Consider the following 24563-nt stretch of genomic DNA (forward strand, 5'->3'; position numbering starts at 1 on the left):
TGTTCTCACGGTTCGCTGACATTATGGGCGTCTTCATCGGGATCCAAACCATGACATCAGTGACCAACAAACGAGCATTGAATCTTAATTCAACGTACTTATACTTGGATCGATAATGGATCGGAGACGATTTCCATTCGGGAGAGACTACCGTGCCACGACGTATCGAAAATCCTACGAGCTCATTGGGATCCATAGTTAGAATCATTGTCAGGGACAAGAGTGACAGTGCAGAAAGGCGGCATATTTATGACGGCCGTTCTTCCACGCACGCGAAGAACGCGAAAATCAAGAGAAGAGGAGGGCCTGAACGATTGCACACGTGCATCGCTTCTGTTTTCATCGGATATACGGCTGACCGGTGAGCGTGTGTCCCATTAAGCTGTTCGTTTTACGAGACTCCCAAACGATATGATCAATAACGAGGCCATGGTCCGTGTCGTAAAGAACGCCAAGACCAACAAGCCCTTAACAGTTTGCAAACGTTTCCTCCGAGTAATTACATCGTCTCGTTGGAAACGAGACCGGGATTGGAATCCTAGAGCTGCTGACGCTGAACATTCTTCATTCTTCCCCTCTCGCTTCTTCTTTTCGTAAGATTTACGACGGTCACGGTCCGACCGCAAGTTTAATAAAGCCGTAGATGAGAATGGAATGCAGTGTGCGCGTGGAAAGAATTGGCCGGGCTTCTCCGCAAAATTTTCAGCGGTGAATTCATTTTAATTGCGAGGATGCCTCTCCTCGTTGCTCGCCTAGCGTCGAGGTTTATTTAACCCCGTTGAGCCTTTGCGTATTGCGCGAATGCTGGAATTTCAGCTATTCTGTACGAGCATGGATCATGCAAAGAAGAGTTTGAAGCAACGGAGAATAGTCGAAACGCGCTTGTGCCAGGCCAAACAAAAGCTTCTCATAGAATACCATGGATAACGCGTACCCGGTAGATCGTAAGAAGATCATGGAACAAAAGCTACGACTTCTAATTCCGCGAGATCTCGAGGTCTCGAGTAAATTCTATCAAGAGATCTGCCAGTTCGTGATATTTCTCACAAATTCGTTAGTCTCCCACGAGGTTGCCGCGACTTCTTCGCGCCCATGAAAACTCGCGACACGCTCGTAAACTAACAAGCAAAAAATCTGCGAAACTCAATGATTCTCGAGCACTTAACACTCCTGAGATGCATACATCGCGTTATGGCAACGCGACCGAGAAAGATTCATCATCGGACGTTCTCTATTCTGTGCGTGCTGCCGCAATTGTAGAAATAAGCCGTAGATCGGAGAGTTTCTTATTCAGATGGTAGCAAAGGCTCAGAGTCGATCGATGGATCTCGAGGATATAGCGAGATACGGAACACGCACACTTCTGCGTTCGATACACGTATATCCCTTTTGTTTTCACACGAAACCTCTCTCTATCTTTCTGCGACCCTCGGGGGGATCTCTATAGGGCGCACAGCTTCCGCCATTCCATCCATGCTTATATCGACTATTTACGATCCGAGCGCAGCCGGATATTTGATTCCGCGAAATAACGGTTCGAAATTGACGAAGGCCTTTTTTTTTTGTTCGCTGGATGCGCACCACGATCGAAACCAACTATAGGAGAGTTTGGATCGCGGAACGTTAAAGCTGAAATATTCGCTCGCTTTTCGAAAAATAATTGGTTTCACGAAGCATCTCGATGCGTTTCGAGCATTCGTGCTCACGGTCGCGGTGCACGAATCGCGGTGTGCGCGCACGGTTCACGAGTATCGTTTTATTTCAAAGCTATGCAAACAAAGGCCAGCAAGGGATACGATCGATATACGATAAAAGCTTTGCGCAACCGTAATCGCATCTGTAATTCTATATCGCTGATATATACCTCATCTTACCGGTTGCGTGTTGGTAGGCATTGTATTCGTAAGTCTCTTTTGTTTTCCGTAGATTTGTTCGTTCGCGAACGAGACCGCACGCGGTTCCGATTCGGGATAGAAAACGCGAAAACGTTCGAGGGGAGCAGAGATCAAAATCGTGGAACGGCAAGATAGCATGGTTTCCGCCGTTCCCGAGCCAGAAACAACAACGGTGGTATACGTGAGCTTTTCGATATACGTGTTCGCCGTTCGTTAAATGAGCGAACCGCGCTTGTTCGACCAAAACAATGGTCTTGTACGCTGGCTACGTGTATTGTGTGCGAGCGCATCGAAAGGCCACGCAAGGCATAGCAAAAGGTTCGAACACCGGCGTAAAAGTCGATTGGAAGTCATACCGGTCTGTCCTCAGCGTCCACGCCACCGCCTACCAACGATCATATCCGGTCGTAGCTAATTATTTCCTGCTGTGGAAAAGCATTAAGCTTGCTCAACGCCATTTACCGCCGCGCTTCTGCGATCGTTGTTCCTTTCGTGCGACAGCCCGAACGATTTAATGAACGACCTCCGATTCGTCGATTTTCGACGCGTACCGAAAATCCTGGCGAGAATTTTAATGATTCTGGGGGAAGAGTTAAAAGACGACAGGTTGGAACGTAGAATTTGGAGAGGAAGTTCTCTTCTTTTTACGGCGACTATTTACGATACCGAGAAACCACCTTACCTTTAGGGGCTTGTTCGAAGGAAAAGCGAGGGAAACGACGGTGACGTTTGCACAGGTGGATGTGGACACACGCGAGCGTTTCCCTTTTTCTTTTAAGATACCGACCCTCTCTTCCGCTGCCGTGTTACTCCGTTTTCCCCCGAAAACCCTTCGTCTTATCGCGAGCAACAGGTTTAACAGATTCAAGTTCGTATCGCAGATGGTGTGACATTAAAACGTTCACACTTCCACGTTTGGTTCTCGGCAGCAGCGGCGCATTCTGCACGGTTACCCTTTCCGGCACATTATCTTGGATCGGCGCCTTTGTACGTGACATTCTCGACGCCTGTACCGGCAAGGAAGGGGAGATACCCGTCCACGGAGACGAAAGGTAGAAATTTACGGTCATTAAACGGCGTTCAAAGGCTCACGAGTGGCTCGACACGGCCTCACGTTCGCCCCGCGTGTCCATCTTCCACGGATCAAATGCAAGTGTAATTGCTGTTAAAGCGTTCATTCGTATTACAGCTTCCATACGCTGCATCGCGAGATGCGATTATCGTCCGTTTCGAGGTCAAGACGAACTTCCCCGTTCCGACTTCTCTCTACTACGTGGGAATTAAATCTCTTTGAAAACGTTCCGTGAACGTCTGACCGTAACTGCACGATTCTCCTTGCAAATTCTCATCCTTACGGTATCAAAGGTTCGCGTTTACGCTCGGTTTCGATTCGCAAAGGAACGATAAGCCAGGGTACGGCAATCAGAAGCGATAAATCGGCTGTAAGAGCCGATTCTAGAGGGCACTCGTGCCAACCGATCTAGTTTGCCAAGGAAATTACAAACAGATCCATCTCATCGGGTCGGTCGCGGCGAATTTATGTCCTGGGTTGCACGTCCTCTGGACTAGATAACGGGCCCACCGAGGCGGCGACTTCCTTATCGTATTATTTACGACACTTTCAGCTGGCCGAGGGGAGAAAAAAAAAGCATCTCGATGGGATCGCTACACGTTGTACACGCTGCATCGAACGATGCAAGGCTCGAATCCGAAGCCCTGGTGGCGCCTGCCCTGCTGCCCTCTTCCTTCGATTTAATCGATTTAATGGTCGATGGCAGCGGTCGATGAAATTGGTCGGACGATGCTTTCGTGCAGCGTCAACGAGTAATCAGTTTAGCGGTTCGATAACGACAAAAGCAACCCGGTTGCCGGTAGTAGATAAAATTAGGGCTTGTGCTCCCGTTACCTTTGCGTCCCGAAAGAAAATAACGTTTCTATTTCTCGATTGCACGGGCGTGCTTCTGCCGTGAAAAAGTTGTTAATCTCGTCATTCTAATACCGTTACCAGCTGTTCAAGCTGTAGGGTTCCGTAACGTTATTTTGCCTGAATTTTTCGTAAACAATTTTTCCGAAAATAAGTGTCCCCTGATATTCCGTGTATTTTCGTTCGTACATTCCTCGTTAACGCGCACCAGAGAAACTTCGCTTCTCAGAACAGAATTTCCTCTATTTTTTTCCGGACTTCGTTTTCTATTCGTTTCCACGAATTCGCCTCTGTGACGCTCGTTTGCCTAGCGCCAACGAGACTCGACTGGGTTCGCCTTTTCGGTTTATCGTCGGTGGAAATATCGGGCTTAGGATTTTTCCTGGGAAATCTGTGCTAGTGCCGGTTCAAAAAGAGCCGCGTGCTTGAAAAGGGCGCGATACCGGCCACAAAGCCGGCGCTTATGCCCGGCGTAAATAATAGCCGCGGTGGAAAATGTACGATTCCTCGAGCGTACGCTTTCGATTCTCGCAGCTAAATCGAAAGGTCGCGATTTCCAGGCAGTGCTTTGACCCGAGATAAGGGTGCGCGGGAGAACTTGGAACGCTGGGCGGAAAATCGGTTCGTTTTGCTGCCGATTGCGCGGCGTTCCACCGTGCCGCTGGAAAAGGCAATCGGTAATCGTTTGGAGCGAATCGAAACGCGGAACATCGTCGGCGCATTTACCTGTCGGTTATTTTTACGCCAACTCGTGCGAATTGAAGAACGTTTCGCGTTTACGATACACACGTACACGCGCGAATCACAAATGGTACTTCCGAAGGGCCGGTAAAAATAGACTATGAACCAAGTGGAATTCGATGTCCGATCCTTTGCGAGAGGGAATGCACGACGAGGTGGTTAAACGCGACGGAATTTGCTTTTATCGCGAGTAGAAGTCTAGAGGCTAGTTAACGCCCCCTCGTCGATCGTGCGCTAGCAACGGAAATTAATTGATTTAAGTGGCTGTTCGCCAGCCCGTTGAACGTTCCAATACCCTCGAACCTGATACTTAACCCGGATTCCACGGACATCGACAGTATATCCATGTAAACGCGAAAGTAATTTCTTCATCTGCGTCGCACGCAACCGGTGTTCCCCCATCTACGGCACCGAGCGGGCTACAGTTATCGTGAAATTGTTAATCCAAGCTGGATTAACCAACTGAAAAATCAAACCAGCGTTTCAGACCTGTTCGATTAGGCTGCAATTATCCCGGCAATTTTATGTTTTAATTTATTTGTATCTGTATATTAAGGATACCTTCGTTTTCCAGTATCACATCAGATTCTTTGTAATTATTTAATTCCACCGTATCGTTATTAACGCAGAATGAGCTGTGCAAGTTGATTACCGCTAATTTCCACGTAAATGATAAATAGGAGAAATAAATAATGAGAATACAAGAAAGTTTAAGTTATTATCTTTGCATAAACACGCGTGTCCTTATGTCGTTTCTTTAATATCATTGCGTTCTACTTTATCGTCGCATTTTGAACTTTATCGACGCTTAACATTTCGTCTAACGACCTTCTATCGACAGGGGTTCCGCTGCAGGCGGCTAACTTTTAAAGTGTTCCATAGGTCAGTGAAATGTCGCGGGCAGAGGCCCGACCCAAAAGTCGATCTCGCTAAATGGCCCGCGGACGATCGAGCGCGATGGAACTGAAGAAATAAGAGTGGCGCGACCTTAACGACGTTTCATGTGATAGTTTCGAAGGCAGCGGCCGCGTTTCACGGAGGCGAGGCTGGCTCGTAACTCGCACGCTCGTATATAATATAACCTGGCCGTAGAATGGAGGATCTCGAAGACTGCCGCGAGCTACGGACCGGTTCTTAATAATTAACATATGCAACGTTAATTTTACGGAATTATAATTTCACGTCACTCGGTGGCGGCAGGAGAGGCCGACGGGTGAAACGTACACATCGACGCGGCGTACGAAGCGCATAGCCCTATAGCCATAGGACGAGGAAGGAGAGAAGAAGGACGTCGCGTGCAATGGACGAAGGCGAGAGAAGGTCAGGACGCAGCGTGCAGGTCCTGTCTTTCAGCTACCGGCTTCTCTTCGAAGATCGGACGAAAGAGGAAAAGGGAAAAGAAGAAGAAAGGGGAGATGAAAGAGCAGTCTTTTTGCGTTTCGGGACGAGGTGAATTAAAGGAGTCGGTAGAAAGGCTCGTTATAATTTTTCCTAGTCAAGATTGAGATAATTTCCCGTCCCTGTCTTTATTACGATATACGAACGATTCTAATTGCCAGTCATTAACCATTTAATAACTATTGTACGCGCGCTACATATTAACGTTTCGACGTGTCTGGTGGTCTCTGTCACGACCTGATCGAACGTAATCGACGGCACGATTAAATCGTCTGTATTGAAACAAGAACGAACAATCCCGACAAACCCCGGCTTAATTTCGCGGAGATGTAATTTCTTCGCTGATAGAGGAAACGGACAAACGGCTAAAAGAACGAAGACGTTACCTAAGGCCATTCTTCCTCTTCTTCTTTCATATTTTTCCTCTTCGATTTTCTCTTTTTTACCCGATCTGTTGATTTCGACGTTTTTCTGAACACGCTCCGAGCCGGAGGGCTAAAGAATGAGGTTTCAACGGCGAACGATGACAAGAAACGCACAAACGATATTTCATGGCGTCGCGTCGTGGCAAAGTGGATCGGGTCAGGAACGATGTCGGATAAAAAGCACCTTGTTGAAAGACAAGCAGTCGCCCAGCCAAAACGTCCTACGTCTAAAGCTATATACAGCGTGTATTCTAAAACTATCTACAGAGTGTCTTCTAAAGCCATTGACAAATGCGCTCGTTATCGAGCGTGTACGTTGTTCGTGATAATGTACGTTCCTCTGGGAAAATTCTTTTCACGACAACAAACCCAAGCAACCCAGAATTGTTCCGACCTATGCAAACATCACGAACCGTGTTGCTTGGAATTTAAAAGGGATCAATCTCTTTACCGGATCTCATCAGACCGCAATTTCGCAGTCCATTACAACGTTCGCGATGCATCGAACTACCTGACTACGAATCGAGAAAAACAGGATGTTCGCGAGTGGCGGGCAAAAACAGGCGGAAAAGACAAGAAGGTGGAAGAGGGTATAAAGTTAGCGCAGACTGGCTGCGGGCGGTATTCACCTACGATGAAGATGGTTCATCTACGTTCAACGTGTCTTGTTAACTGCACGCACGACTGGGCATACGTGGCTCTCGCGTTCGCGTGAAACTTAATATACCGAAAACGAGTTGAACGGATGAACGAAGAAACGGGGATACAAAGGATCACAGGTGGAACCAAGATGGATGAAAGTTTCGAAAACGGAGAAAGGGTGCACCGAAAAGCTTCGAAATTGCACGCTGTACACGCGACCACACGTGCTTTGGGTTAGGTCTGGGTACGCGCGAAAAATCTCGCCGTTCGTATCTTTGCTTCGAGAACACAGTGACCTATTTGCGCCTGAAATTTGTAGCCCGTGTTTATCTATCGCCTGAAACTCTACTTCGCTCGTCTTCGCTTTTAACGAATGTCGTGCGGCTTAATTCGAAGCACAGCTTTGAGCCTAACCAGGTTCTTGAAACACGATTGCGCAATACATTGGTATTCGTTCTGTAACACGCTCGAGGAATTGCACGAGGTACGTAGTTTCTGCCGTTAATTAATCGAAACGAAGGCTTCGATGTCGAATTCACGAGCCAAAGGAGCGGAATGTAGGTTAACGAAGCGGAGGACATTTAAGATCGCGAAGCTGATAATTCGAGGTCGAGTGAGGCGCGATTACACCTGGTCCATTGGCGCACATTCTCAAGTGAGAAAGTTGATGTCGTGGCTTCGTTATTCGTCTCACGTACCACTCTCGCATCCTCCCACGCTTCTATTAATAACACCACCAAGAGGTGCGTATTTATAGGCATGTCACGATAGGCATTATCGTGCCGGGCTGAAAAAGGCGCTATATCTAAATGAGTTTTGGAATTCTCTATCGAACTTAAGGGATGATTCGCACTAACGATCACGGTACGGCCAAGTCAAAAGAAAATCTCTTGTTCAGTAGCCTGTCTTGACGCGACCTTCTATTTAGAACTTATTTTGATCGATCGACCAAGCCTGTTCTTTGATCCTCTCTCGAGAATTATTCTCCGTACTTTTGCTTCCTCAGTCTTCAAAAAATAAACTCATTAGAGAGGATTACAAGGTATTATATACTTACTCGCTATAACAGAGGATTGAATGAAACGGCTGTGTCGATTCTGCGAGGACGATAACAAGACGCAACACTCGAGACGGATAACAGAGTTTCGTTAGTAGGAGAATTTATTGCACGGCATCGAAGCAGGAAAATTCGCGTTCTCTAAGACTGTTGAACGATCAGCTCCCGATAGGGATTTATTAATACTAAGAGCTATCGAATTAAGATTCCGCCGCGACGGGGGCAACCATGCATAGATCATCCGATTAGACTCGACAATGAGACGAGCATTATAAAGGGTCAATCGGGGTGCTCTTATATTTCATTCCTTCTCAACATTCAACTCGTGGCTGATTAGCGCTGTGCAAAAAGTTCGGATGAATCGATAACGATCGATGGAACGCAAAGTTCACGACTGGCCAACCACTGCATCCACTTACGTTTGTCAGTTCACGACTCTATGTACCGACGTCTTAGCAAAGAATTTCTTAGTGAACTCGTCGCGTTATAACGTCACAAAAATGATTTGTCGAGCTCTGCTTTTAAAGTCTGTCGATCCTCTAAGGTAGATAAGTTTGCGAAGGAGGAAAAAGATAATCAGAATGCGATATCGAATCAACCCCCCCCGGAGACTTTAACGAAGATGTAAAGAAATTAACATCACTGGCGTAACTAAATGGACAGGATAATTAAATATGTACTTTTCTTTTTAAGTACAATTAAGTTGAACAATACGAGAAACGTGACACGAATCTTCGGTGTTACAACTCCTCATTATGGAGCCCACGTTCGAACTGTCGTAAAAAGGAAACGGCATCGATCGGTAACCATCGTTGAAACGTGGGTTCCGCATCGGAGTCGAGAAATGCTTTCACTCTATATCCTTTTCATTCTGTCCTGTGCTACAAAACTAATAAACCAACGGACATAGAAGAGGAAGTATTTGCATTTACACGCGACAGCGTACTACAGAGGCGAATGGGCTATGCTAATTCAATGAAATTTTTCGATAGCGTGTGCTGAATTTAATTATTTTTATCGGAAAACGTGTTATCGTCAGGGATTCCGGGACAAAGGTGCTATGCCGATAACACGCGTATCGTCGCAATGAAAAATAAAAACGTTATATCCAACGAAATTCCAAGCAGTCCGTCGTTATATTCGTGAGTTTCAACGTTTTCACGAAGACCACACGCGTTGTATAAATCGATTAGGAGAGTTTACTGCGAATGGCTCGCGTATTCGCCAAAGGGAGACGTCGTTGTTCACGCGATGTACATTGAGCTTTATTTCTCAGCTGGTCGTCGCCAAGGCGAGGATAATTAACCAGAGCAATTTTGGAACGTTGCCCTTTCGTTTAACCAGCCAGTCGATTTATGGAGACCGCCAGGGTCGTTATGGAGGACCTTGAAAGAGGAGCAGCCAGCTTCCACGTACGCGTACGTTGCGATTCCCATCTGTTTAAATTTGCCTTGGCACGTACCGCTCTGGTATCATCGCGTAAATGTGACTGCCCCGTAAAAATGCGGACAGATCGTGGCTGTACGCCGATTACCTTCGTGTGGCGTCGCAGTCAAGGTGAGAGGGCCGAAACGTGTTTGGCGATACGGTTTTTGTACTGACTATCAAAGACCTGATTCCACGCTTATTAATGCGTTAACTGTTACAAGGTAAGGTCCGTTCAACCAGAAGCATTGTCCCGCGTGCCATCTGCGCGTTTTCAGCTCGTTTCCTGTGAATAGCATCAGATATTCTTACATCAAACACCGACGACCTCCACCTATTTTTCGATTTCTTTACAAGTCGATTGTTCGATCTGTCCATAGAAAATCTAAATTGTAAGGAATTTCTAGGGAATCAGTTCTATCGTTGGAGAAAATTACAACGACACAGTTCTCACCGATGTACGCGGAGATGCTGCAGTCGATTTTCCTCAATTACGAGTCGTTAGAAAATTTTTGCAACGAATTATCTCCGTAACTGCTACCTACCTGCAGTCGAAAGTACACGTCTGCCGCGACTCATTTGCTTTCTTTTCGAACCGCCACCACGTTCACAGCAATCTTCCTCAAAATAGAGCTGGCGCTCGGAGGATTTTCCCAGCCACCCTTCTCGCGTGTATCAACACGCGGAAGGCGCCTGCGGTGCTGTTCCCGACTATGTAACGAGGCGAGAGGAAGACGAACGAGCCTACGAGGACGGAAGAGCCTTACATCGCGGAGGAACTCGCGAGAAAAGATGGGGACAACGATGAATCAGGGGAACAAGAGAAAAATGCGCGACAATACGGTAGACAAGCAGAACGGAGAACGACGTGTAGAAAGCTAGAAGTGCGCCACGAGGGAGGGACCGAGAGAGAAACACGTGAGAAGAAACGAGAGGAACGAGGTAGAATGTTTATGGCGACAACAACGGCAACTGCAGCGTGACAGCGGCTTGGTTATCGGAAACCGACGGTGACGGGGTTCTAGTGCAATAACAACGTCGCAAAACATTTCCCCGCTCTTGGTTGACACAGCAACGCGACAGTAACGACGATGTTTCGATCGCACCTATACCATTTTACATGCAACGAATTCCTCTGCTTCTAGCCAACATCGAAAATTCCCACAGTTCGTGACAAACCAATTATTCTCGTCGAGAACGAATACATTCCACGTGTCTTAGCCTCTGGAGTAATCATAATGCTTTATCAGGTGCAGATCTACCTTCCTTGCAGCTACCTACCTAATCCTTCTCATTTCCTTTTCCACCGTATTCTTCTATATTTCGATAAGACATGGCTTCAAGCTGTATAACATATGTCTACGTATTACTGCAACGATTTACCAGCGGTATAGCCAGCTTCGTTCGCATCGCAGGGACTCCATGATCCCTTGTTGAGCGAAATGAAACGTCGGAATAACATCGCATCAAAGACGCGACCTATACCCGGAAGCTTCAACCGGTAACAACAAGACTGTGTTGAAGATCTTCGGATACTTGCTTCTCTACCTGTCGTACTTTCCTTGGCAAATTCTCACATTCTCGTGATACCATTGTTTCGTTTTCGATAAAAACACGACAAACGGAAAGGAGAAAGCGAGGGAGAGAAAAAAGAAAAGGAGAAAGAAAAAGAAGTCGGAGCGTGCGCGGTAATGTACGCGTAAACTGGAACTTTGCAGTAACGCTTGCATTTATACGCTGTTCGATCGAGGTGCTCCGGTATCATTAGAGGAGCCATTCGAGACTCACGCCCCCATTGTCCGAGGGCGACTTCTTGCTCCTTTCCCTCGGTTAACGCCGGAGATGCTCAACAGCCTACCGAGACAATGCTGTACGTGTATCGTGCATCATATTTCACGGTCATTCTTTTTTGTGTCCGGCGCGTACGTATCGTCTCTGGTCCCCCTGCTGGAGACGAAAATCCCTCGTCTCGGACCACCGTGGTTAAAATGATTTCGCCGGCCTCCCGCGACGCCAGGCCGGTCAGTTATTCTTATCCGCCTTTTGCCCGCAGAAACGCCGCGATTTATCGAACGAATTCCACCGAGCATTGGAAAGTTATACGTCGTCCTTGGAGAGAGTGCCGTTTCTTTGTTATCGCGACTAATTGTTATTGGTCGAGATGCTTTTATTTGATGATATCCTCAACGAGATTAATGAAGTTTCACTAAACGTTAACGATCGGTTTCTACAGGCTTTCAGACGTTGAATCATGCGATAACTTTTCATAGATTACAGCCAAGAAACGAATCGTAGAACAAAGCGTTTAAGACACGAAGGTATCACAGTCAAGTAGAAAATGAAAATATACCATAATCACGACAGCGCAAAATATCAAAGTACAAGTTATAATTGCAAAAACATTGACGTTTACTGGGAGCAGTTTTGTCAGATTATACCGGCCTCGAATATATTAAAAGACGTCGATAAAGTTCGTTGGCTATGCTGGTCGATAAAATATCGAGTTCGTGTTATCGTTCGTCGCTGATCATACGTACTTGTCACGTTGAATCTGGTATTTGCACCCTATCATCCGCCCGTGTTCACTGACCCTAACTCGTTTCAATGAAATATCTCCGGGAGGAGCGAGTGCTAATCGGGCGCAATCGTTGTCTCGCGGGGATCATTATCGGATCATTGCACCAGCTAAAATTAATTTTGCTCGGCGAGCCGTGCGGATTCGCGAAATTCCGGGAAAATATCAGTATCGGATAAATTATCATGTTCCCGTGAGATCCTCGACAAAAGCGTCCGGCGAGATCTGGGAACGTAAATCAGACTGTGTGTGTTCGCAACGCAATCCAGAGCTGTTTTCTTCATCTCCTACTTTTTCTCTTTTTTTCTTCGAACGTATCGACCTTACAGCGAGAGATCTCACAGTCGAGGGTCGTATCTACGACCCGTTACGACTTGGCTATCGCTGTAGTCGGTGCGTTACATGCCGCGATAAACAATGTCTGTCTTGTTTTCAATGGCGTAGGAATGCTAAAAACCGATGAATAAAGAGTGCACGCGCGTTTCTTGATGCGCTAGTTACAAGCATAGAATCCTTGGCTCGAGGACAAGCGCGATAGGTGACAGCCCGTGGCAGACGTCGAGTCAAAGAATTTCAACGATTTCCACGAACAACGCCGGATATAGCCGAACCTTTTGTCATTCGAATAACGCAAGATATTATTCTCCCTATTTATCTTGCGCCGAGGCGTCGCTACGACGATAATTAGTACGCGAAACACGAAAATGCAGATAAGTGCGATTTCGAGGGAAAAGTTCTACTTCTCTCGAATATCTTGGAAATATCTTCGAAGATATAAAACGAGGCGACGATCGGCGATTGTCTGGTTACGAAGTACACGCTGTACCGATAATACCGAGAAGACAGCGATAATTCTTACCGGGAAGAAAAATTCGTTGTGTAAGCGAGAAAACGAGAAGCAAGAAGGGTAGCTTGAAACAGAGCGGTTCAACGATTTTACGACGATCTTGCGATCTGTTTAGCGTTACAAAGAATGGCGAGGAACACGTGTTCGCCGTTGCGGCTGGACACGATTGCTCTCGAGCGGCTAGCCATAGCAGTTCCAGGCAAGTGCAATGCTTCATCGCGCCGTTTGCGTGCACCGTGAACGTCCCTTTCTTAGGCGCTATGCATACCGAGACACACAGTCTAGCTCTGTCGTCGTTTATTATTCAATAAACTACATCGCTGTAATTCACAATAATCATACCTAATGGAGATAGGGAGCGCGATATATGTTTGTTTACGAGGTAATTGATCGTCGTAATAGGGAGACAATAAAGCTGCGCGGTTGGTAATTGTAAATCTATACGATAACCTTTTCATTGTTGCAAATCACGTTCTTCGATTCTGCTCTCACGCTTCGCTTTGCCTTTTTCTTCTGTATACTTTTATGTCCTCCTGTTTTCTCACATTTCGTCACTTCAAACGTCCCTTATTTTTTTCTCATTTTACGATATAGAATACTTGTACGAGCTATTTGATCATTACTAAGACAGTATTTTGAACTTCAATGTAATTCGCTACGGTTAAAAGCTCAAGGTTAAGGTAAACGAGTAGTATCCAAAACTGTCCCAACGTTCTCATGGACGCTGTCTGGACGAGAAATAGTCTTGAAAGTTTTCGCTCGAAACAGGACACTCGTCTTTATCTGGTACGAGACGAGGACGACGTTTAACGTTGATGATCAATGGAGCTCCTGTACACCTGTCGAGCCGACCACTTCTCGTTTCATGCTACATCTTTAAAATGGTACTTGTAGCAAACCGGCCCTCGTGCCAGAGTACTACTATTAATTTTATTCTACTTTACACGGGGCAGTATGTACGGAGCCTTACACGCGATCCGCAAGAACATTGCGTGGAAAGCCGCGATGCGGCTTTTTCTGATTTCGTCGCAGTAATGTGCGTTTACACGTGTTTTCTGTGTGCGTTTCACGCACGCGAGTAGGCGACTACTTCAGTGGCTGCGGGCGGTCCGACTCTCCTGACCCTTCTTCTCTTGTACTCCCTCTTTCTCTCTCTTTAGTATCCTCCTCCGCCACACAGGGGCGTAATGATTAATTAAGCTTTCCAAGAAAACGCAACAAGTGAAACGTTATTAGTGCTTAGTGGCACAGTTTACTTGTTCCAGCGTCGTTGCTCCTCTCTAGCTCCCTTCCTCCATTCTTCTCCCTCTCTCTCTCCGTCTCACATTCATCCCCTCTTCTTCTTCAATTTCCTCGTCTATTTCTCCTACCCGATCGGTAGATGCATCCCCGGTGCAGTTTTAATAATTACCATGGCAAAACGAACTGGCGCCTGGCCGCTGCGGTACTATACGCTTCGCATCCTAGATGCATGCACGCCATTTGTGCCGTGAAAATCGAGAACTTTTGAAATCTATGACGGCGATTATCCGCCGTAGGAACGAAGTGGATGATGGAGAACACATGCTTGGCTATTCGTTTCGCGTGAAATCGCTCTAAAAACGCCATAGCCCGAGAGAGGGGAGGATTCTCGTAGCGATTTTCATCGCTATTTAGAGCAGTTTAATTCTGTTTGAACTTTAATATCGTAAAATTCATGGTAATCGTACGATCCTTGATCGTGTTTCTAAATATGCAAGCGCAGCATCTGCACGAAATTACTGGCCAGTCGTTATTAATCTGGAATCGCGATGGATAAATCAGCGGGGTACATTCGATTAATCGCGAGTTTCGATTCGGAAGCAAGACACGTTCGTTTGTTCGGTATTCAATCTAAACACCATCTATTCGTATCGATACCATTAATCCTTGTCGCGATCCTTTAGTTTCTGTTTTTTTTTTTTTGCCTTTTTCCTCGTTGGTAAATGATTTACAGGGGACGAATGCATTAACGAGTCTCGGCGATGTACAAGCAGAATTATCCAGTCCCTCAGACAGGCAGTGTTTTACATCGTCATACTATGCAACGTTACTCATCCGAGGAAGATTATCACATTCTTGAAATATCTAACCCGTTGAAGCCAGCTGAAAGATAGATATTTTACGCGATAAGGGGATAATTGGCTCGGTTCAACAGTCGCCGACCGTTCGTGCAAACCGCTTCTAGATTGACAACGACGATAACAAATTGCATTCCATTACGTCGGATTAATTAAGGCATCTTTGCAATCTCTGTTTCAGATCGATTCTAGCTTTGACAATGCTGACTGCGGCCAGTGTCTCCTCTACCCACGTGCCCGACAAGTATCCCATCGAGGTAACTTTCCATTATGCTTGATTAAGATGTAGTATCGGTTACTCGATCCGTCGACTTTGGACCCTTGTAATTCGAAAAGGATGTAATTCTCGGAAGCTCCGATTACATCTGTTACGACTTACAAAAGATGTGGAAGGTATTTTAATTTTGACATGGATACGCGAAAGGTGATCTCCTTCGGAATATGTTCATTAAGTAAAGCAGCTCGTCCAAGTTGGATTTTGAGGATAATTTAATACATAACTCCTTGCCGTTTAACTTACTGCCATAATAACGTTATCATAGCTATCTCGTTCATTAAGATATTTTATCTCGAACGTACGGTTCGTCGGTGAATATTAATTTAATCCACTTACCGGAATTAATAAGCAATTACGTAGACGTTATTCTGGGTGGCACGAAGAGGATAATTAATTGACACTGGAGGAACTTCCTAAATTACACTCGAGCTGGCTGCATCCTCAAGGCCGGGCGAACGATGAGCGTGAAACGCTAACACTCTGGTGTACACAGCTCTCGCAATGACATCGCGTTTCTTGTTACATCCACTTCTTCTGGTCGTTTAAATGGATCGTTTGTTTTGGAAAATATTGCAATATCGTTCTTGGCCTCGAGATCATCACGGTTGGTCGTGAAGATTACATTAAAAAAAAAAAAAAAAAGAAAAACACTGGATGTTCTCAGTTAACGCTCTCGCGCAATCCGCCGTTTCTTTACGACGGTTCGCGGTCGTTTTTAACGAGCACGGCGATACACGATTGTACTCCGCGTTAGTTCTACACGCGCAGTCTACGTTGTAAAGCACACACCTTTGTGTACATCGAGCCTAATCTGTAAAATTTTTCAATCGATCTAGTTAACCGGCATAGAATGCCGACAATTTGGTGGCAACCTGTTGAACCCGGAGCAACCGGGATAACGGCGCTTATCGTTGATTAAACTTACATACTTTGAACGATCGTTCCAGTTAATCGTAATGATTGGTCGACCGGCCAATTTCAATCGTTCTTCGCTAACAAGCGCGACCTTATAGCTTTCTATCGTATCAGAGGTACCTACCGGGAAGAGGAGGTATTCTCCTCACGCGAGTCTCTCTCTCTCTCTCTCTCTGTCTCTTGATATTCGTTTCGCGAACGAAGTCGAGAGACTTTCTTCGGGATGGTAATCTGTTCCAAATAATTCTGAAAATTTCGGCGAATTTTTAAAGAGGCAGCCGCCGTCTATCTATAACTCTCTTCTTATGAAACGTTGCCGTAATACGAGCTTCTTATCCGTCGTAAAGACGTTCGTTACGCCCGTAAGGATCCCTTTGAAAGCTCCCGGGACAATGAGATTAAGATCGTTCATCGTGGAAAGACTCTTGAAACGCGGCTCCATTATTCAGGCCGTTGCGCGATGCCGACCGTTCCAGCCCTCCCCCCTGTTACCCCTTTGTCGAGTATTTTCGCATTTCCTCCTCTCCATATATACGCATATTTCTGCGCATGTGTACGAAGCAAGTTCATGCGCGGCGCGATTAACGTGCCGGAGTTAATGTCGGTCATCAAGCAAGTATTACTTCGTTTTAACGGGTTAACGACTTTTTGAAAGCTGCTCGAATTTTGAATTGAGGCGGGGCTCGCGCTGAAACCAATCGCGGCTCGCCAACAATTCACAACGCGTTATTAGAGATGCCATTAAATTCGCATTCTTTACCGCGAAACGGTGCGTCGTTAACCTTAGAAAGCTAATTTCGAAATTTCAACGCGATTAGAGGCCGAGACGTATCGTTCTAATTTTCCTTTAGTACAATTTCCATAACGGATCTTTTCGCGTAATGGCGGTTTTCAGTGAACAACGAATGACGTATTCCGCGATATGCTCGGTTACGAACACCAGCGGATTTTACATCTGCGTGCCAATATTGACGGGCGCCACGGATCCGTCTTTCAATTAATTACGGCCTCGCGGGTGATCTGAATCGTAGAAGTACCGATATTAATTACTGAACAAACAGTTCGGATCTCGTCGTTGCAGAGTTACTGTCTCTCCCTCCTCCTTCCGCTCCGTTGTAATTAACGCGACTGGATTACAACGCGAGGACCTGCCGTTTGATTATCAGGCAATTTCGTTCGCCACCCTTTGATTGATTAATCCGAAGGTGCTTCCAATAAAATTAATTATATCGCGGCCCGCGCGTGATTACATAACGTCTCAAATTCCTCGCACACGAGACGATGAATAATGACTGCGCTGCATAATGAGGGTCTGCGTCAAAGCTTTGACGAGTAATTCGATGCCAGCCGTGAATCGTCGCGATTGAAAATCGACGAGGCATCGACCAGTCGAGACACAACGGTGACAAACGCGTTCAAATCTTTTCCAGGTCTATCACATGCTACGGGAGAAGACTCAATTCAATCTTGGTCGAGATAATCGTATAAGAGGAACCTGGGGACCGTGGAGTGCTTGGAGCGAGTGTTCACGGACCTGTGGCACGGGTATTCAGTCGCAGTCTCGCGAATGCGTGCCATATCAGTAAGTAAAATATATTTTCTTAAGCGACATCGAAGTTGCTGCGCTTTTCGTACGAATTACTCTCAAACAGAACGCGATGTATGGAACGTGGTTAAATAATCGATCGCAAAGCAGGGAATCGTGCGCTTTGGTATCAGCTTCGACGATAATCACAGGTTTCGCGATACCGTTAACGTTTCGCGCGACCCAAGATCGTGAGCAACTGTTCCATGACTTCGCGAAACGGTCCAAGAAACACCTAATCTTAGCCATACGAGAATCACAGACGTTGCCGTTTCCTTCCGCGAGATCTCTCTGGCCTTGAATCGATCGGTCTCTGCGAGCTCGATATTCCGAAGCTTGACACGTTCGTAGCACTTGGAGTATACGAGCGAAGAGCACCGAGTGTCGAGCAAATTGCAGATCGGTAGCAGAGGAAGATTACACGCTGGCATGCCGACGAGTCGCGCGAGCGGCCCCGAAACGTGTTATCGTCGCTGACATTTACACCTCTGTAACGCTACCTGCGCGGTTACGTGACTTTGCGCAGGATTTATCGATGGACCCGTGAGTTTCTCGACCGGCGATAAAATAGTTTAAGACCTGTTGTACCGTTAAAGTATTTTTCCCCGTCAGTCAACGGTAATAAACGAAAAACTCTTTGACTCTCCCCTGTCTTACGTTTAAAGTCTGTGCGTTTTATTCTTCTATGTGTTCCGTAATTGTTTTTAGATAAGAAAAGAAAAAAATAACATATTAATAAACGTCTTTCATCCGTTAAAAAGAAAAAGAAAAATACACGCTTCAAGTGGAATAAATTTTACGTGACGATAAAAAACGGGACTGAAATAGGCAACGTTAATGCGATGCACGTACGTGCACTGTTTGATGTATACACTCTTGCTGCCTTCTAACCGAAAAGTACGTTGAACATGAAACGCGTTAAAGATCGCGAAAATGGTGTACGGAAAGCAAAGATAAATCGTTGGTCGATAGGTAAGAGTAATGCGACCGATTTGTTTCAGGCGACTGTTAAGGAAGCGGAGCATTATCTCGGAGAATGGCACGAGCAACTCGCGGCCCATTTGCATCGGTACATACAAGCGTTACCACACGTGCAACACGCAGGTAAATCAACGCGACACGTAATGTGAATCGATGTTTACGCCTTTGCGTCCTGTCTAGACGCGTGATAAATTAACGTTTGTATTTCAATGACTCCGTGCGTGGTGAACTTTTTCGGTTAACAGCGGGGTTATTAATAAGCAGAACTCGCAGTAAAATAACGAATAACCAGAAACGATCGTCGACTTGTGCTTCTTTTTATCTAATGATCGTAAAAAACGGCACATCTCCGTGGCCACTTGAATTTTGCGTGGAGCGCGCACAACTCGTTAGAAGGATCGTTAGAAGGTTTCAACACAAGGAAGAGCTGCATTTACACAGTGAGCGCGAGTATGTAAGTGCATCTATCATGGGGTCGTAGGCAGGCATAGAGAACAGATGCATATCGAAGATCGCTGGAGGGTTTCTTTTCGACGGTACGTCACGAGTCGCGAACAAATCATCGCAGAGGCCAATTAAGGATACCCACGATGGCAATTTATATGGCTAGCTAAGCCAAGTACACCGGTGTTGTTTAAAATTCATAAGAATAATCACCACCTGCGGAGTTAAAGACTCGTTGGTAATGGACGACTTTGGCCTCTGTCCAGGTACTCGCCAGCGATAATTAGGCCTTCGTGGATATAAAGATACCTGTGACTATTATACCTACGTATATGTGTATAATAAAGACTCACGTTCGTGAAATCAATACTTCCGGTTTGATTTCAAAGCGTTTCGAATCGACGAATCGTTGATCATTTCGAATATGCGATCGAATGGAATTGCTTTGAAATTGCGCGTGCACGTACGTTCGTGGGATTCAAAGGGTCTCGAACGAAAATGAATTTGAATGAAAAATTGAAAATTCACCGTCGGAATCGATCGCTCGTCGACTGATCTAGACACGATACTCGTAGTCGACAATGAATCCATCCTTGTGACGAGCGTAAATTTTAATTGCTTACTCCGAGAGATCTTGTTTCGAAGCAGACAAATTTTTTACGGCTTGTTGCCGACTGAACGCATGCTAGTTAATTTTCTGCGCGTAAACGCGGCATTGCAATTAAAAACTTTGCATGTTAACCACTTGTCTCTTTTTTCGCTACGGCGCCACGACTCGGCTAGATTTACCTCGGAAACGGTGGTTTACAAACATGCGAGACTATTCACGGTTTTACTGGCCGGTAATTAATCTTCCACCCGGAAATTACCAGGGTTACGCTTCTCCTCTACGTACGCGTCGGTATTCTCGTTTCAGTGTATTCGTTCCGAGTGCGCGGCTCCTTTTTGAAGCCACTGAAATCCATTATAAATGCATGGAATTGGGTGGAAATTTAAAGAAATTCGGACGGCTTCTGTTCTCGTGTTACGTTTCGTAGCGCAAAAAATTCCTCGATGTTTTCTCATTGTCCGGAAAAAATTCTCTCGTATTTCGATCGAGCCGGAGGTCGTCAGACGCCCGAAGTGACAACGTAACAACTTTCCCAACGATCGATCGTTAATTACCTGGAGTTTAATTAAGCCATTGCTTGCAACAGAAATGCCCGAACTTCCCGGAGGATTTGCGGGCCGAACAATGTGCCAAGTACAACGGAAGAAACTACAAGGGCGAGAGCTACGATTGGGTTCCATTCTTGGACGGTAAGCTAAAGTCGTCTTGCCATTTTGTCGACAATTTAGTGTTAAAGCACGACGTTGTATTGTACTTACCTTGGTACGCTTCGAACGCGTCTGTTTCAAGTCAGCTTTGTACAGCGTTTGGCATTTCTTGTACGGGATGACCGAAATAAAATCATCGAGATAACTTACTTTAAATTCTTTTCGAATCTGCGGCGGAGTTAAAACAAGAAAATGATGACTAACGTAGAAATAACATTATAAAAATTGCTCCGTGTAATTTCAATTTTTTTCTCTAACTACTCGTCCGTTATAAATTTTTCTCGCGTAATTGAACGTTTCACGAGTCGTTCCTTCAAAAGGATCCAGTGTCTCTTTTTTTTTAAACTGTTATTACTGTTGACCAGTACCGAATTCTTGCGCGCTCAATTGCCGCGCCGTTGGCGAGCGTTTTTATGCAACGCTTGAACCGGCAGTAATGGACGGCGCACCCTGCGACGCTCCGAATCTTCGTGGACATAATACCGGAATTTCTATGGAACGCACAGACCGATGGCTCTGTGTCGCCGGACAATGCAAGGTACGATGAGTCAAGCCAAAGTATTCCTCCACGTCACGACGGGAAATTAATCGTGATTCCTCGTCGATGCGATCGTCCAAATCGGCGCGCGACGTTTTTTTCTTTCCCTTTGCATTTTTTTAATTACACCCAATTTGATGGCGACGCGACTAGTTAACCGTGTCCCCTTTGTTCGTTCCGCTAGTTTTTTCTCTCCCTCTCTTCTGTCCGACGTTGTTTCGCGTTGTGTTGCTTCCCGTTGTTCGATGGTATATCGTTTCACGCTAATTTTCGAATTGTTTCAGCCCATTAATCCCTTATGTTATCGTTGAAACGTCGTGTTACGCTCACGGTATAAAACACAAGTCCATTTTCAAGTGCTTGTATATTTTTACTCTTTCTTTTTTTCACAGTCCGTGGGTTGCGACGGTGTGGTAGGTTCCGGCGTTACGATGGACGCTTGTGGTGTCTGCGGTGGTCAGGGTAAAGGTTGTAGACTGTACGAGGGTATTTTTATGGAACCAATCCTGCCGAGGGGTCATCAACCCGTAACCACCATCCCGAAAGGCGCCATGTCTCTCAACATCTCGGAACTACGTTTCAGTAGTAACTTCTTAGGTATTTCATGAAAAAACACGCTCGAAACCGCGTTTATTTAGGGTTATGAAAGCAATGCCTCTTTCCTTCCATGCTTTGTTAACGAATAATCCGATGTGTTAGCGTTGAAAGACAGCAACGGTAGTTACATCCTGAACGGACCCTTGGCTTACAGTCCAAGCGGCACTTATAAAGCGGCTGGCACGACATTAACATACCAGAGGGGTGACAAAAACCGCATGGAGTGTATCTTGGCAACCGGGCCACTGAACGATTCTTTGCATTTAGAGGTACGCCCATAAAGAAGTCTCTGATATCTCACTCGTTCGAATTTATTGGATCGACCATCTATTTTTTTTCTTTTTTTTTTCTTCTTTTCCATCGAGGATCGTTTCTCGACTTGATATTGTACTTTAACCGCGATGTCATACGTCGATGTCGCGAGTATTGTACTTTTAAATCGCTTCTCCAGATTCTGGCGCAGGAAATGAACCCTGGAGTGCTTTACAAATACATGATGCCGTTCAATGGAAAGCCAGTGATAGCACCGCCGTTCTTTCCGATAGGTAATTCATCGAGGAAGGTTTTCAGGACGATACCTTTATGTAACTGACTTTGGGCGAAACACAGAATGATCTTTGAATGATTTGGTATCTTGCCCTTTTCGCAGGATCCATCGATCGCGGCAACGAAATCCCCGATTCGGATGCTCGCATCCGGCCAACCTTTCCGGTCTCTAGAATGTAAATATTCGCAAATATTTACACCTGTTAAATTTGTTTTATGAAGATCGATTATTCGAATTAGTTGAACGAAACGATTCGTACGTCAAGGTAGACAGCACTTTCGCCTTTTCAGATCCAATCAAAAAGCAGATTTATCACCGACCAGTCATAATCAAGATCGAGCACGGGCTCGCGAGAAAGGACGGAAGGAAGAGATGAGGCATTCGCCTACCACGGTGATGGCCGGGGATCAGCCAAAATCGAAGAACAAAAAGAAGAAACGTCTGCGATTCTCTTGGAAGATGTTCGGAGTGACTCCTTGCTCCAAGGAATGCGGAGGAGGTATGAGATTTCTCAATTTCTTCGTCGTTTATTTCGTAAGACGAATAACGAAAGAAGATGTTGCACATAATCGAAGTTCCAACGCTTCCCACACGATTCTAATCTGTATCAATGTCTCAACTGGTGATGGGGTCACGAGCTCGATTTTTCGGACACGGTAATTAAACGGGCAATTAGGAAAAAAGCGCGTAGACAATTAAAACGAGCTTTAGGAACGAACAAGCAGCTCGACTAATCGAGACGCGCGTGGGAAGTCGACCGAGACTCGTTCGTTTCGGTATTATCGCCGGAGTTCGGAGGGCCGTGAGATTACAACGCTCGATTCGCTCATCGCCATCGCGGAAGTGCCATCCAATTCATGAAATTTATTAGCAGGAAGCCCCACATCCGTGACCAACGTTCGCGTTATTATTTTCCAGCGGTCGGCTCTCCGTTCTCTCTCTCTTTGACGTCGGAACGTTTACACGCGACCGTGTCCGATGCCGCATCGCGAAGCCAGGACCACCGAGATTTTTTTCATTTAGACTGACGGCTCATACGGGCGAGTCCGAGATAACGTCGAGACAGCTGTCACGGACCCTTTCTTAATTTCCATTCTCGACAACGACGATAACTGGCCTCGAATACCGCGCGACCCTTCGATCCTTTCGAGCAAGTTGCGATCTCGGCGAAGATCACACGACCGGAAGAATTACGTTCGAAGGAAAATCGTAAAAAGAAACGAAGATAGCGTTAAAATGCCACTTCCGTTTCTAGGCGTTCAGACGGCGATCTTCAAGTGCTTCCGCGAGAACAGACAGATGATCGTGAACGACAAACGTTGTCGTAGCGTGGAAAAACCGCAACAACCGCCCCCGTTGCGTTGCAACGACAACCCCTGTCCGCCTAGGTAATTCGCTTTCTTATGGTAATTCGCCTGCAAAATTGATCTCGCGCGTCAAATTTGCAAACGAACTGTACGTGGTTACAGGTGGAGGGCCGAGCCGTGGGGCGAATGTTCGGTCAGCTGCGGCATCGGGACAAGGAGTCGGAAATTGGAGTGCGTACAGGAACTAAATGCGAATTTGACGATGCGAGTGGCAGCCGGTGCGTGCGTACAACCGCCTGACCTTAGAAGCGTGGAAACCTGTACGAAACCGGCTTGCACGAACGGTCCGGAATTGAGGCACATGCACTCTCAGCACGACACACCCAGATGGGACGTCGGCGCCTGGGGCCCAGTATGTCGTTCCTTTTTTCTTGTTTTTTCCCCTTCGATACAGATAGAGCGCTCCTTGTAAAGTAGCTTTGCCGCTTCCTTTCGCTTAGAAAAGTGGCCCGAAGCCCGGCTAATGCAACGGTTAAGCGAAATGCATTTTGTACTCGAACGGCTGACACGGTTTCAGCGGGCTTTTACGATTTCAGTGCTCGACAACTTGTGGAACGGGAATTCGTAACAGAACGGTGACATGCATCACGTCGGGGGATGCCTGTTCCGCGTTCAACAAACCCGACTCTCAGAAAATCTGCGAATCCGCGCCTTGTATGCGCACCGGGATCGAGCACAGTGCTCCTTGGCTCTACTCGGAATGGTCGTCCAAGGTAAAATCAATAATCGAAAAGGAAGGATTGTAAGACACGGGATATCCACCGAACGCGTCTCTTTATCTTTGATTCAGTGCTCGGCAGAATGTGGTAGCGGAGTGGAAACGAGGCAAGTGGCCTGTGCCGATGGTAGCGAGCTGTTCTGCAATCCCAAAGAGAGGCCGGAAACAGAGAGACAATGTTTCGGAAGAGAATCGAACTGCGATAGCGCGAAATGGTTCACCGGACCATGGTCACTCGTTAGTAACAGA

The 24563-nt window shown here is 46.2% G+C and overlaps 1 protein-coding gene across 3 annotated transcripts in view; it reads left to right on the forward strand.

Annotated features, from left to right (window-relative positions):
- The window catches only part of LOC138182279 (thrombospondin type-1 domain-containing protein 4), a 39742-nt gene that overhangs the window by 12565 nt on the left and 2614 nt on the right, over positions 1 to 24563 (forward strand). For 2 of the 3 annotated variants that reach the window (XM_069117949.1, XM_069117951.1), the window contains exons 3-15: positions 17651 to 17802; positions 18807 to 18909; positions 20427 to 20529; positions 20913 to 21085; positions 21478 to 21682; positions 21785 to 21951; positions 22134 to 22227; positions 22332 to 22404; positions 22520 to 22728; positions 23485 to 23617; positions 23699 to 23948; positions 24133 to 24309; positions 24387 to 24551. In XM_069117949.1, coding sequence (XP_068974050.1) covers positions 17651 to 17802; positions 18807 to 18909; positions 20427 to 20529; positions 20913 to 21085; positions 21478 to 21682; positions 21785 to 21951; positions 22134 to 22227; positions 22332 to 22404; positions 22520 to 22728; positions 23485 to 23617; positions 23699 to 23948; positions 24133 to 24309; positions 24387 to 24551 — 2004 coding nt within the window. Of the gene's footprint in view, positions 1 to 15209; positions 15286 to 17650; positions 17803 to 18806; positions 18910 to 20426; positions 20530 to 20912; positions 21086 to 21477; positions 21683 to 21784; positions 21952 to 22133; positions 22228 to 22331; positions 22405 to 22519; positions 22729 to 23484; positions 23618 to 23698; positions 23949 to 24132; positions 24310 to 24386; positions 24552 to 24563 lie in introns of all 3 variants that reach the window. The other variant, XM_069117948.1, reaches the window with a different exon arrangement.

This window comes from Bombus flavifrons, chromosome 8 (assembly GCF_040668555.2).
Source record: "Bombus flavifrons isolate JBK064 chromosome 8, iyBomFlav1_principal, whole genome shotgun sequence".
Classification (NCBI taxonomy): domain Eukaryota; kingdom Metazoa; phylum Arthropoda; class Insecta; order Hymenoptera; family Apidae; genus Bombus; species Bombus flavifrons.